We start from the raw sequence: 15,887 nt of genomic DNA, 5'->3' as shown, positions 1-15,887 counted from the left end.
TTTGGGGATCTGTTCCCTGGGATCACTCTAGAGAACAATTTCTATGTTAGTCAGGGTTCTGTAAGAACAGTTATTTTAAACAGAGATATTTTAAAATAAAAAAAATACTTACTAGATATAAAGACTTTTTAACTAGGTAGTGGAACCAGCAAAAAGGTAACACCAAGATATTATGGGAGGTAACCACAGAAAAAAGCCATCACTCCTAAGGCTGGGGGAACAAGTGGGTGAGGTCTCTGAGACGGCATAAGGCAGCCACTGTGAATGTTAGGGACAAAATTAAGAACAGACCTATAAGATCTTTATGGGAAAGTTTACATAACTTTACTGAAAAATAAATAAATATATTGAGTCATATAACATGTCCATGAATTGGAAGACTCAATATATTAAAGACATCAATTATCCCCAAATTGATGAGTAGAGCTATTGAGATTTCATATTAAATCCCAACAGTATTTTCCTACAACTTGACATACTGATTATAAACGTACATGTAAAAACCAAGGCACTCCTGAAAAGGAAAAACTGTGTGGAAAGATATAAAATTTTATTATAAAGCAATTAGACAAATAGAGAAATAGAATAAAATATAGAGCCTATAACTGACTCATTTATGGAAAATCTATGACGGAGTCAGTATTGCAGATAAATGGAGAAAGGAGAGACTGTGTCTCTTACTCCAAAATCAATTTTGGTAGGATAAACCATAAATACAAACGACAAAATCATTAAACATTTTTTTTTAAGATTTCAAGGTCAATATTCACACTCTCTCCACATGCAAAAAGCAGTTACAATTCAACTGAACACAGAAACTTGTGTGCAGAATTATGGGGAACTGAGACATCGTGTAAAAAGTTAGACTAAAGATGATTCTGTGATTTTGTTTGTGTGTGTTTTGTTTTGTTTCGAGGGTGTGGCTCTTCCTTGGTCACCTGAACTCAGCAAAGATGGTTATCTTGAGGAACTATCAACAGCTGACCCACAGTAAAAACAAATTCTAAAACAAAATCTTTTAAAAGCATAGTTACCAAAAATAAATGTCACTGCTTCCTCCCTCCGCATTTTGCTTTTTAAACTTTTTAAAAGGTTATTTATTTATTTTTAATCCTGAAGGGTAGACAGTAAAAAATCAGTAAACTTTTAAAGATAATTTAGGGGAAAATTTCTTTTAAAAAGACAAAACCATGATATTTCCACTGTCATGGGTGTTAATAAACCTTTCCCTGAGAGACAGATGAGAAATGACTAAGTCAGCAATGATATGACCAATATATCCAGGGCCTGACCAATTATGTGGGAACCCTTCTTAAGTACAGATTCCATAAGTAAAAATCGTGACTTTGCAAATTAGGTTATTCACTTTCTTTTTTTATTTTGTATGAGATACCTTCTTCTTCCCAGCTCACAGTTCTTTGACTTCTTAAAATCTTTACATAAATACAGTACAATTTACTTTTTCATGTACAGTTCTATGAATTTTAACACATGTATGGAATCATGTAGCCCCCATAATAAGTAATGGTACAGAACAGTCCCATCACTGCAAAAACACAAAAAACAAAAAACTCATGCTGCTCTTTTATAGTCAAACCTCCCCCACCTCCAGTCCCTATCAAGAACTGATTTGTTCTCCGTCCCTAGTCTTGCCTTTTCCAGAAAGTTTGTAAGTGAGATCAAATAGTACGCAACCTTTTGGAATGGGCTTCTTTGCATAATGCCTTTGAGTTATCCTTGTTGTGTGCACCAGTTGTTTGTTCCTTTTTATTGCCGAGTGGTATTCCATTGTTTGGATGTACCACAGTTTGTTTACCCATTGTAGAACATTTGGGATGTTTCCAGGATTTGTTCATTATGAATAGAACGGCTATAAATAATTGTGTATAGGTTTTTGTATGAACATAAGTTTTCACTTTTCAAGGATAGATACCTATTAGTAGGATTGCTGGGAAATATAGTAAGTATATGTTTATGATAAACTGCAAAACTTTTTCAGAGTGTCTGTATCATCCTGCATTCTCACAAGCAATGTATGAGAGTTCCAGTCCTCATCAGCACTTCATATTGTCCAGTTATTTTTTTATTTTAGCCATTCTATTATGTGCATCATGCTATTTATTATGGTTTAAATTTGCATTTTGCTAATGGTCAACAACTTTGAGCATATTTCCACGCATCTATTTGCCATTTATATATCTCCTTTGGTATTTGTTAAAATATTTTGTCCTTTTTTTTTCCCTTTTAGTGGATTTTTTTATTCCTTACTGTTGAGTTTAGAGAGGCCTTTATAGATACTGGATACATTTCCTTTGTCAGATATGCAATCTGCCAAAACCTGAGAAGGGCTGGTGGCCAGGAGCTCATAGACCCCTAAGGGATGAGGATCTGGGTCATCTCCCTAGTAAGCCACCTAAAACACAAGAGATGCTAACCAAGGGTGAGAGGAGATCTGGAGGCAGTAGTAGAAGAGTGGGAGAATGAGGATCAGTTGCAGTCTCAAGACCAGCTACTGCAACAAGAGCTGTAGTTCATCTCACCAATATTTCCCTTGTAAGTTTCCCTCAGGAGAAGTGGCCCACCAAAATGCCAAAGACGCTGCTCAAATATACTTAAACTTAGGCTTTATCAGGTCCATGAGACCCAAGAATGTTGTATAAGCAGGGGCTCAGACTCCTTTGACACATGTTCCTGTGAATGCATAGACATTCACTTTTTGTTTCACATATTTTGCAGTTCTGTTGTTTGATACACACACATTTAGGATGGCTATGTCTTCTTGGTGGACTGACCCTTTCCTCATTATATCATGTTCCTCTGTGTCTCTGGTAATTTTCTTTATTTTATATGATATTAGGATAGCCATGTCTGCTTTCCTTTGTGTGAATATACTTTTCCATCTTTTTACTTTCAACTTCATATATTTGAAGTGAGTTTCTTATAGACAACATAGTTGGGTCATGTTTTTTAATTAACTTTGCCAGGGCCGGCCCGTGGCTCACTCGGGAGAGTGCGGTGCTGATAACACCAAGGCCCCGGGTTCGGATCCCATGTAGGGATGGCGGGTTCGCTCACTGGCTGAGCGTGGTGCTGACAACACCAAGTCAAGGGTTAAGATCCCCTTACCGGTCATCTTTTTAAAAAAAAAAAATTAACTTTGCCAATCTCTGTCTTTTAATTTGTGTATGTATTAGAGTTCTCAAGGGAGACAGAATCAATAGGATATATTATAAATATATAAGATAGGACTTATTAGGGGAATTAGCTCACATGATTGTGAAGAAAAGTCCCATGATAGGCGTCTGCAAATAGAATGCCAGTAGCATGGCTCAGTCTAAGCCCGAAGGCCTCAAAACCAGGAAAGCAGATGGTGTCCTTGGTGTAAGTCTGGAGACCCAAAAGCTAAAGATTCTTGAGCTCTAATGTCCATGGACAGGAGAGAAGAGTGTATCCCAGCTCCAGTGGATAGAAAGATTCACGATTTTTCTCTCTTTTGTTCTCTCTGGGCCCCCAGCAGATTGGGTGTTTCCTGCCCACATTGAGGATGGGTCATTCCCACCCAGTCCGCTCACGTTCTGATATTAATCTCTGCTGGAAACACCCTCATGAACACACCTAAACAGATAGCTTTACCAGGTTTCTAAGCACTCTTTAATCTAATCAACTAGACACCTAGAATTAACCTTCACAGTGTGTTTAGACCATTTACACTTAATGTAATTATTGATATGTTAGGGCTTAAGTATCCCATTTTATTTTTTGATTTCTATTTGTTCTCTCTTTTTATGTGTCTCTGGTTTTCAGAAATTTAATTACAATGTATTTTGGTATAGATTTCTTTGGGTTTATCCTTTTTTTTATTATTGAAACATAATTGATTGTTCATATCTGTGGGGTACAGTGTTGAATATTAATACCTGTGTGCAATATGTGATGCTCAAGTCAGGATAATTAGTATATTCAAAGTTACACGATGTAATCATTTCTTGTGGCCCTTTACCATTTGGGGGTTTGCTTAGCTTCTTGAATCTGTGTTTATCTGAGCATATCAGGTAAATACCCAAAAGAAAAAGAAAAGGGAAAAAATAGTTGAGACAGAAAGGAGACCAGAGAGAGAGAGAGAGAGAGAGAGAAAGAGGAGGAGGAAAATTTTACCCTAGAGATACAAGCCATTCTAAAAGGTTTTGTTTTAAAAAAAGTAGGGTGGGTGGGGAGGAGACTGTAGGGGCTGGTCCAAGGACAGGCTGCTGTCTAGAGGCACTGGGCCACTTTCCCCTCCCCCATTTTCCTCTCATCAGCCAGAGATAAAAACTAAAATGGGGGGAGGGCAGAAAAAGGGGGGAAAAACCTGGATACAGGGGGGGAAAAATAAAAATAACTCACTAAAATATATATAGATATAATTTTAATATAGATAAAATGAGTAGATTGTATATGTATACACAGATATAGATACAAAACATACTGTATAATTACATTAAAACAAACGTCCATAATTTGACACAATTGGAAATCCAAAATTCATATGCTAAAGAGTTTATACAGCAAAAGATAAACACGGCACTGATTGGGTTTTATGTCTCTACAACGTAAGTTCTAAATTAATTCTGACATTTACTAAATACACAAATTGACAAACTTCGTAGACTTAATCAAAACCGAGCTCAAATTATAGTTATACCTAGGGTTCTCACTAAATTTAAATGTTGTATCCCTTATAATCTTTAACAGGTAACTACATAGAAAATTTTTTAAAAATACCTATGCCTTACTTTATAAAGTATATAGCCTTGGCTGATTTCCTATGCTTATTGTATCCATTGCCCTAAATATCTCACATTGGACACAGACTTCCTGACACAATAAGTAATACATTAAAATTAAATATTTGGCACTTAAAAATTGGCTCGATAAAATGGGACCCCATAAACCTCCAGTTAAAATAGTTAATATGGCTCAATGTAAGTTAAAATAGGCCCTTCAAAAATTAAAATTTATTATATAAAATGTAATTAATAAAAGGGTAATTACTCCCACTGATTCTCCATTTAACAGCTCTATTTTTCCTGTTCTGAGACCTGGAAAATAGTAAAAGTCACTTCATGGTGGATTAATACAACCTCAATACTGCGGTACCATCTACTAGGACCCACATATCCAATATCTAATATTATTAAAACTACTAAGTCTATTCAATCAATAACTGGTAAGTATTTTGTTCTTATAGATTTGGCTATTATATTCTGTCCAGTGCCTATTTCAACAGTCTCTCAACGGCAACTTGCCTCCACCTTCGAAGGGACACAATATACCTTTTCCAGGCTACACGTGGAAATACACAATATGCCTTTTCCAGGCTACACGTGGAAATACACAATACGCCTTTTCCAGGCTACACGTGGAAATACACAATACGCCTTTTCCAGGCTACACGTGGAAATACACAATACGCCTTTTCCAGGCTATACGTGGAAATACACAATACGCCTTTTCCAGGCTACACGTACCTCCAAAATCTTGCCATCACACGCAAACTTTACAGACAAGATTTTAAGTGCATACGTATTCCTCCAGGAGCACAGGTATGATATTACATTAATACCGTCCTCCTCCAAGGAGATTCATTTGACACGCTCATTACAGACATACAAGTCCAACATCTTTTAGTCCTTTTGGGTTCTGATGGCATCATATTCCTCATTACAAATTTGACTTAATCTCATTGATTACTTACAAATCAGCCCACTTTGGAAGGCAGCTATGCTCACCACTATACCACCACCACTGCCCAAATCGGCCCAATTTAGTCCACCTCCAACAAAAAACGCAGCCCAAGTTGGCCCACTTCAGCCCCCCTCCAACAAAAAATGGAGCCCAAATCATCCCACTTTGAAAGGGGCTCTCACCAACAAAAAGGCTCTAAAATAGGTCCAAATTAAAATCAATAAGCACGCCCATTAGTGCCTGCCCTATTCCTTTACTGAATAGGCTTTAACAACCTCTTCTAATGCCTCCTGGGGGCATAATAGTCTTCTAAAAAAATTCCAGTCTTACAAACGGACTTCTAAATGTGACTATATCTTGCCCCAGGACTTAACCTATCTTCCTAAATTTTCAATCTCACCCCCGCTTCCATAAGGGCTAGAGGCCAGAGCAAGGCCCTCTACCCTCCTGTGACCAATTAACGTTGAGCAGTCAGGCAGCTCTACATCCAATATTGAACACATTTGAACCTAAACTTCTACTACAAAACAAACAAATCAATAAACAAAAACAAACACCTGTCAAATTCACCTGCATACCATCCCGTTTTCTGTTGATTTTGTTACTACTGGTCTGGGTGCTTTCACTGATTTACAATCTGGAGGCCCAAGTCCTCCATGTAAGTCATTGTTTCAGTCAAACATGGCAAATGCTGAGACCCACATCAACCTGAATCTCTATCTACTTTAAAAAAAAAAATACCCAAGTTATCAGCACCGTGCACTAAACAACTGAGCTAACTGGCCATCTGCCAAAACAAAAACAAACAAACAAACAAAACCCCCCCCATAAGTCCCACATCCTAGAAGACATGGTCCTGGCTGGGAGCTCACTGCTGGAGATGACAATGCCTCAGACAATCCTTGTCTAGCCCAAGACCCTGCCATTAGAGATGAATTCACCCCCGCACCAGAAACAGCTTCGTCCTGGACACTAAAACCTACACCCCAGCGACATCCGCGGATTGTGTCTTCTTAGGCATAAATTGGACACAGAACATTTTTTCTTTTCTTCCTTTGATATCAGGCATTCTATCATGCTGAGTTTGCTGTCTGCTTAGCCCATGATACCGGTATACTCCTTGCTCTCTGCCAAAACGTAGTCCCCTACTCTCCCATGCCCAAAGGGAAATCTAATAGAGGTTACTACTATCTATGCCATTTTAAAAATTGTAATCGATAATCAATGATAATCTCTTCTAGGTTACAAAGGTCTTTTGGGTGCATCCTGGGAGATTTTCATTGTTAAGAATAAAATTATTGTGATTTTTGCCAACTCAGAAGTGGAAGAAATGTATCCATGAACTATGTTCAGAGTAAATAAACTGTGTATAGACTAATTAACAAATTAATTTTCCTAATACCCCTTAAGCAATATCTATGAAGATTATTTAGGAAGAAGTGACAATAGGCTAAGCCTAATTTTCCATCATATCAAATGGCTTAACTTGCAAAGTTTTTAAAGGCGTATTTTCACAGAAGTAGAGAACATCACTGACTATGTCATGAAAAATATCTCTGTAGCCCAATCCATTTTCCATGATTCAAATGCACGTTGGACAAGATTTAATTCTCCTTAGGTCATTCTTCTGAAAGCAATCCATACTGATCATTGGAGAGGCGTTGAAAATGTCAGAGGCAAACTGGTAACTAAAAGATCTGAGTCTCCTTGAGACTACAAAAAGGGCCTTCAGCAAATTTTCCATGGTTTGAGTGGTTATAGAATAGTAGGGGTCAGGGTAAAATATTCCCAAGCTTGAATCATAAGGGCAGCTTGCCTTGCCTACAGGACTCGAGCAGAAGATCTTCGTCCTGACACACACTTTCTCAGTGTAACCAGCAATTTTTGCCAGCTTCTGCTTTAAAGTTAGGGCAGTTTGTCTAGAATAGATTTCTGACTCCTCATTCAATACTCTAAGTAAGGTGAATAGGACTGGCGGACTGTCCAAGGAAATCAGAAGAGCATCACAGATGACATTCTGGTTCTCTTGCAAGCCCAGATCCAAAGACCAGCTCTTAGAGAAGATCAGTTTACCTTGTCTGACAGGGCCCATTTCTTCGTATATTAATTGTCCAAGTTCTTCATGTTGTAATAACTGTTCCGCAGAGAGGATTTCTGAAGCATATGTCATCTTTTCTGGTAGAACTAGAGATGGAAATAATGATAATAAATTGTAAAACACTGGGAACTTCCAATTTAAGCCATAACAAAGTAGTTTGCATAGGACCAACTCTCCCACTAAAAACAACTAAAAAAGCTGTACAAAATATATGAAATAATAATTTAAAGAATTGGAGAGCAATCAATACAAGCAGGACTTAAAGGGCTACAATCTTTGATAGACAGGAAGTACAAGAGTAGCTCCACATTCACCTCGGCTTTTTCCCTGAGGACATTTTTCATATCACAGCATGGGCAAATAGAGCCCAAGCAGAAATCAGCAGTTTTACTGGGCTGAAGCAAAATAGGTCACAATTCAAGGCTGTCAGAGGAGCTAGAGTTTGAAAAAGAAAATCCCAGAGAGGATGAAAGTGCGGAGAAGAAACCAAAACCTGCTTACAAATCTTCCTCAACTCACTGGCTGATAAAAGATGAGATGCTGGAAACACAGAAGAAAATATCAACTGGGTAGATGCAGACTGGAACTAAAGTCACAGCAAAGCAAAGGGGCCTTGGTAAATACCCCAGACTTTAAGTTGTGACTCCAGAAGAGACATGACCTAATAGTAAGGGCAAAATTAAAAGACCATACCTAAATAGGCATAAAACAAAATGCCAAAAGAATAAAGGTAATCATCGTGCTCTTTCTGTCTTCCAGAAGAAAATGTAACCTTTTGGAGGAATGTAACATTTCCAAAGTCTCTATCATTTGTAATCCATGATACAATAAAAAAGTAAGAGGCAAGACAAATTACTAAAAAACAAGAGAGAAAACAGATAAGAGAAAAACACTGATGTGCTTCAGATATTGAAATTATCAAAGAGGGACTTTAAAATAACTATAATTAATACCTTCAAGAAAACAAAGTTAATAAAATAGATGAAAAGATGAAAGTGTCCTGATTCTCTTAGAGACTTAGAAAGTTGGAATCAATGGATAAAAATTATGTGGACATCTACAACTTAAAAATACAATATCTAGGGCCAGCCCAGTGGTGCACTGGAGAGTGCGCCGCTTGGGAGCATGGCGGCGCTCCCACCGAGGGTTTGGATCCCATGTGGAGACCGGTTCCCACTCACTGGCTGAGAGCCCAGTGGTGCACTGGAGAGTGCGCCGCTTGGGAGCATGGCGGCACTCCCACCGAGGGTTTGGATCCCATGTGGAGACCGGTTCCCACTCACTGGCTGAGCGCGGTGTGGGTGCAACACTGAGGGTTGCGATCCCGTTGCCGGTCCCCGGTACGGGCGCGACACCGAGGGTTGCGATCCCGTTACCGGTCAGTAAAAAAAAAAATACAATATCTAGGGCCGGCCCGGTGGCGCACTGGAGAGTGCGCCGCTTGGGAGCACGGCAGCGCTCCTGCTGAGGGTTTGGATCCCATGTGGAGACCAGTTCCCGCTCACTGGCTGAGCGTGGTGCGGGCACAACACCAAGGGTTGCGATCCCGTTGCCGGTCCCCGGTACGGGCGCGACACCGAGGGTTGCGATCCCGTTACCAGTCAGTAAAAAAAAAGTCAAAATGGAAAAAAAAATACAATATCTGATATTACGAACTTATTTGATAATGTTTAACAACAGACAGAACATAGAAGACAACAGGATTAATCAATAGGAAGACAGGATGGTAGAAAAAAAGTCCAAATTAAAACTCAGAAAGAAAAGGAATGAAAAAACACAGGATGAGAGACATGTCAGAGATGGTCAAAAGGTCAACATATTTGCACTAGGAATCCCACAAGAAGAGAAAAACAAGACATAAGCAATATTTGAAGAGATAAACATAATTAGTTTTTCAAAGCTGATTAAAGACATCAACTCCCAAATAAAAGAAGCTCAGCAAGAATTCTACCAAATGTTTAAAGAACTAATACCAATCCTTCTCAAACTGTTCTAGGAAATTGAAGGGGACGGAATACTTCCAAATTTATTTTGTGAGATCAGCATTACCCAGACAACGAACTAAAAGGAAAGAAAATTACACTGAAAATATTACTGATGGACACAGATGCAAAACTTGTCAACCAAATACTAGCAAACCGAATCCAACAGCACATTAAAAGGATCATTCACCATGATCAAGAGGAATTTATCTCTGGTATGCAAGGATGGTTCAACATAGGCAAATCAATAAATGTATACTCCCCATTAATAGAATGAAGGGCAAAAACCATGTGCTTATATTAACAGGTGCAGAAAAACCATCCAACAAAATTCAACATTCTTTCATAATAAAAACTCTCAACAAATTAGGTATAGGAAGAATGAGCTTCAACACAACAAAGCCCACGACTAACGTCATACTCAGTGGTGCAAATCTGAAATATTTCCCTCTAAGATCAGGACCGAGGATGCCCACTCATATCACTTCTATTCAACATAGTACTGGAAGTCCTGGCCACAGCAATTAGGGAAGAAAAATAAATAAAAGGCATCCAAATCAGAAAAGAAGTTAAACTGTCACTGAAGATAACGTGAACTTATATATAGAAAATCCTAAAGACTCCACCAAAACACTGTTGGAACTGACAAATTCAATAAAGTTTCAGGATAAAAAATTGGCATGAAAAAAGAATCAGTAGCATTTTTATACACCAACACCTAATTATCCAAAGGAAAAAAAAAAAAGAAAAAGAAAAGAAAGAAAGAAATCAGGAAAACAATCCCATTTACAATAGGGAAGTCCAAAGTCCAAGGAACACATCTGGTGGTAGTGTTATTAAAAAAAATTACTTAGGAATAAATTTCCCCAAGGAGATAAAAGATCTGTACACTGAAAATTATAAAACACTGATGAAAGAAATTGAAGAAGACACAAATAAATGGAAAGACACATTGTGTTCATGGATTGGGAGAATTCATATCATTAAATACCCATTCTACTCACAATGATATACAGATTCAATGCAAACCCTATCAAAATTCCAGTGACATTTTTCACAGAAATAGAAAAAAAAAAATTCATATGAAAACACAAAAGACCCCAAGTAGTAGCCAAAGCAATCTTGAGCAACAAGAAGAAAGCTCACCCTGGGGAAACCAGCTGCCATTCCATGAGGATACTCAGACAACTCTTAGAGAGACTCACATGGTAAGAAACTACAGTATTTGGCCAACAGCCAAAGAGGAACTGATGCCAAACAACAACGATGTGAGTTGGCATGGATGTAGATTCTCCCCCAGTCAAGCCTTCAAATGAGACTGCAACCTCTGCCCGTGGATAACCTAGTGACCTTGAGGCAGAATCACCCAACTAAGCCACTTCTAGATTACTAAACTATTAAAACAATGATAGTTGTTTGATAATAAATGTTTCTTGCTAATTTAAGCTGCTAAATTTTGGGATAATTTATTACATAGCAATAGATAATACATCTATTATCTGTTTAAAATGGGTTGATATTTAAAATTTCAACCTTCCCGCAAGACTGTCCAAGAATGTTAAGTAGCAGAAAGTTCAATAGAAAATCCCCAGTGTTTGAAAATTAAGCAACGTATTTCCAAACAACCCATTTATTAAAATAGAAAGTACAATGGAAATAAAAAGATACACTGAACTAGATGAAAATGAAAATATAACATATTAAAACCTTTTGGATGTGCTTAAAACAAACTTTGGAGGGAAATCAAGGGCTCTAAAATGCATTTCTGGAAAAGAAAAGAGGACTTAAAATCAATTATCCAGATTTCCAGCTTTAAAGCCAGACAAGAACAGCAAACTACACACATAGAAAGTAAAAAAAAAAGAAAGAAAGATAAGAGCAGAAATCATTTCTTTCTCTCAGGAACGCTTGCCTCTTTTACTTACTTGCTCCTTCATCCTTCTTTACCCCTTTCCATTTATTTTCCTTAAAACCTCTTTCCTCTTCCTCTCACATTTGTGAGCCAAAATGTAGCCCTAAATTGTAATTGAATTACTCTTTTTTATGGTATTGTTTAGGGCTACATTGTGGCTGTTTATCTTCCAAGTGGGTAGAAGAAAACAAGAGGCAGTCAACTATTAATTGTATCCATAAGAGATTAGTAAATTAGGTGTTGAAATTTGAAGACTATTGGGCCGGCCCGGTGGTGCACTGCTACAGTGCGCCACTTGGGAGCACGGTGGCGCTCCCGCCGAGGGTTCGGATCCCACATACAGACCGGCCGCTCACTGGCTGAGCGAGGTGTGGGCCCAACACCGAGGGTTGCGATCCCGTTGCCGTCCCGGTCCGGTACGGGCGCGAGCCCTAAATTGTAATTGAATTACTCTTTTTTATGGTATTGTTTAGGGCTACATTGTGTCTGTTTATCTTCCAAGTGGGTAGAAGAAAACAAGAGGCAGTCAACTATTAATTGTATCCATAAGAGATTAGTAAATTAGGTGTTGAAATTTGAAGACTATTGGGCCGGCCCGGTGGTGCACTGCTACAGTGCGCCACTTGGGAGCACGGTGGCGCTCCCGCCGAGGGTTCGGATCCCACATACAGACCGGCCGCTCACTGGCTGAGCGAGGTGTGGGCCCAACACCGAGGGTTGCGATCCCGTTGCCATCCCGGTCCGGTACGGGCGCGACACTGAGGGTTGCGATCCGTTGCCGGTCACGAAAAAAGACAAAAAGGAAAAAAAAATTTGAAGACTATTGATCATTGTCCCAAATCCCCCCAAAAAACCCTTTCTGTCACCCGAGCCAAATGTATCTTTATTGCTAATCCCCATTCTTCAACCTGGCTCAGCATCCATCATGAACTGGACCCATTCTTCCGTGGTCAACTGCATCACACAGTTATCTTTCACATGCCAGGAATTGGGCTCTTTAGCAAACACTGCACAGCAGAATCGCTCCACTCTGAGTGCACAGACATATCCGTGAAGACTTCCTTCTTTATATACTTCAAGGAATTTGCATGAGTAATTTATCTCACTTTTCTCCTCACAGAAGTGATGGACAGGCAGCTTACTAATGGACTTTTCTATTTCTTTTTCTAACTCACTGAGATCACTCTTTTCTGCTTTAAAGCCCATTATTTCTTGTTCTTTTTCATCTAAACCAATGAACAAATATCCCCCATCAGTATTTGCAAATGCAGAAACATATTGAGGGAGAATCTCTTTAATGCGTTGTAACAACTTTCCTGTTGAGAAGTATTTAATTTCAACATGTGTGGATTCAGTAAAGTCAAACTTTTCTTTGTATATAAGTTTTGTCCTGTTAAAAAAGTCAGCAGCCAAAACTTCCACATTATTTTCTTCTTGTGCATCAATATGAGCCCTCTTTGCAGGCAATTTTGGTCTTAAATGAGATCTCCCTCTTGTTTCTTTTATGACTTTGAGAAACTCCAGTGAAGCAGCCGCATTCATGACATTTGCAGAAGTTATATCTCTTTTGTACAAATTGGAGCTCAATGTGGCAATCCGAAGACCAGAGGTTTCCAAGCTCCATGATTTCACAAAAATCAAAAAGTAGTGATCTTTCTGCACGAAGTCTAGGTATTTGGGGACAAATGACACAATATTACAAAAAGAATTTTCCAAATCTTGTCCTATTCCATCTTTTTGGTAACGATAGTTTTTATTCTCAATTTCAGCCTTGATCACTCCCCCTCCAGAATTCAGTGCAGCACACACAGCTTGTATGACTTTTTCATTTTGCTTTTTTCTCAGTTGACTATTTGCCATTTTTTTTTCTGTCCTTCTCCCCAAGAATGACTCTTCCCACATCCAGAACGAGCTCAGCATAGTTAGTTTCCAAATCAATAATGATGTTCATTTTCTCAGCAGCCATTCAATTTCCCAACAGGAATCTTGTTCTGTAAAATAAAGAGAGCCGTTAGACTAGAACCTAAGTAGGAGAGACAGAAAATTCTGTACTGTGAGGCAAACACAGCAAAATCCTTTACTGTATATATTCCACTTGGCTGGTAAGTGTACAGGTACAAAGTAACTTTTTTTGGACAGATTTTGAGCTAACACTATAATTTATACTCCTACTGAATTCTCAAATTCATTGCCATAGTTTTTTTTTATTAAAACATAATTGATTGTACATATCTGAGGAGTACAGCGTCAAATATCAGCAATACGTGATGCTCAAATCAGGGTAATTATTATATTCAAACTTACATATTGTAATAATTTTTTGTGGCCCTTTACCAATTTCTCACTGATCCCCCATAGTTTTATATGATCACTAATTCTTTTAATCTCATCTTTTTCTGTGCTTATATCTCCTTTTTAATCCCTAATATTGTATAACTTATTTTTTCTCCCCTTTCGATAAATAAACCTTGTGGGAGTCTATGTTTTTGGTCTTCTCAGTGTAAACCAGGTTTTCATTTTACATATTATTCATACTTTTCTTTTTATTTTAATAATTTCATCTTTTACCTTCATTAATTATTCCCTTTTATGGGGACTCCTTTGGGAAAATTGTTAGTTGGGGTCTAAGGACTTCCAGCAGTATGCCATGTTAATTCTTTTTCCTTCTTATAAGAATTAATTAGATACAAAAATTTTGGCCCTTGATCTTAAACAAGAAAGGCCAAGCCACTGTGCCCATTTTCTACCAAATATCCACATATTTTTTCAATGAGGTAAAATTCTTATAAACAAGACATCTGTGTCTGAATGTTTGTGTCCCCCCCCCCCAATTCATATGCTGAAATCCTAACCCCTGAAGTGATGGGGACTTTGGAAGGTGATTAGTGGTGTGGTCCACGCCATGGCGGGGTCTTGAAAAGAATAGCTTGGGCTGCCCTTTCCGAGCTGGCAAGGCCCCGGAGGGAGAGCTGCTGGCAGGGCCACAGCTACCAGCACTTGCTTTCACTGTAAAGATCTCTGCCTCGGTATAGTGGTGCTGCTTTCACTTTCTCTTTTGATGTTTTGGTCAGCGTGGCAGTTTCCTGAGTTTCCAAAAGATGCAAAAAATGACACACAAACAGTTGTTGTCGTAAAATTAGATTATTCCACAAAAGATCTGGGAAGATTGAACAATTCCAAATTGTCCCTTTTGAGCCAATTTATTATACCAATGGATGTTTTAAAAACACCTTATGAATAGCCATGAGCAATTGTTTTTACCAAAGAAATTAATAAACAATAGAAATCCCCACCCTCTTCCCACCATCTGGGTAAATGATTATACGGGTTATAAAATGTGGTAAGGAAAAATTTGGTACCCTCCTAGGGGACGTTCTAAATATGACTTAAGTTGGCAAACGTCATTTACAGGGGATTATATTAATGGTAAGAGAATGGTTGGAATTAATGGAAAAAGATACTATAAAAAGAATTAAGTTTATGAGAAAGAATGAGTAGAAACCCTGTTACTCATTGGTGTCCTAAGTTAAGTAAAAACACCTTAGTAAGATATTGGGACAAAAACATATGATGCACAACTTTCTCTCCTAAAAATAAAGATTATAGATGGAATTTAGAATGCACCTGGTTTTGTGACGGATGGTGCTGTGCACTTTGACACTTTACATTGGGCCACACAGCAGCTATATTAAGTACATACATGATAAAGCTGTTCAAATATCTTTTATTCCTTTTCCAAATAAACAATAGGTTCATGCCTATAGAAATATGAGAATCATTAAATCAAAATTAAAAATATATATAAGGTTTGTTTAACACTTTGAAACCTCAATCGCTGCTGTCTCAATTTTGAGTCAGACATATAATTTATGCTTGCTGGTAGTAATAAGTTTAAGGCTAATACGAGGACAAGAAAAAAGAAACACAATGGTGAGAAACGTCAAGAACAGTGAGTCATGTACTAATTGACCACACAACAGATACAATCACCAGAAAGAATTGGCTGACCACCAAGTTTTATTTAACTTTGTGGATTATTAATTTTATGAGAACTGACATAATTTTAAGAAAAGTTTCCGTTTAACTATTGGTTTAATAATTTTAAAGGTTTATGTAGTTAAAATGCCCACATTAACCACCCCGTGTTGTGTAACAAATAAAAATGCTGTTT

General features: G+C 38.0%; 2 protein-coding genes across 2 annotated transcripts in view; both read right to left on the bottom strand.

The window, feature by feature from the left end:
- Positions 1–7,306: 7,306 nt before the first annotated feature.
- SLFN12 (schlafen family member 12) lies at positions 7,307–13,667 on the bottom strand. The gene is given in 3 exon segments (XM_008572621.1): positions 7,307–7,908; positions 12,625–13,582; positions 13,584–13,667. Coding segments are annotated over 3 exon segments (1,644 nt in total).
- Positions 13,668–13,671: 4 nt separating this feature from the next.
- LOC103590400 (schlafen family member 11-like) overlaps positions 13,672–15,887 on the bottom strand; it is a 32,682-nt gene continuing 30,466 nt past the window's right edge. Inside the window, 1 exon segment of the mRNA XM_008572620.1 lies at positions 13,672–13,739. Coding sequence (XP_008570842.1) covers positions 13,672–13,739 — 68 coding nt within the window.

This window comes from Galeopterus variegatus, unplaced genomic scaffold (assembly GCF_000696425.1).
Source record: "Galeopterus variegatus unplaced genomic scaffold, G_variegatus-3.0.2 Scaffold812, whole genome shotgun sequence".
In the NCBI taxonomy this organism is placed as follows: domain Eukaryota; kingdom Metazoa; phylum Chordata; class Mammalia; order Dermoptera; family Cynocephalidae; genus Galeopterus; species Galeopterus variegatus.
The sequence above is the reverse complement of the archived record's forward strand: the minus strand, read 5'-3'. Positions and strand labels throughout refer to the sequence as shown.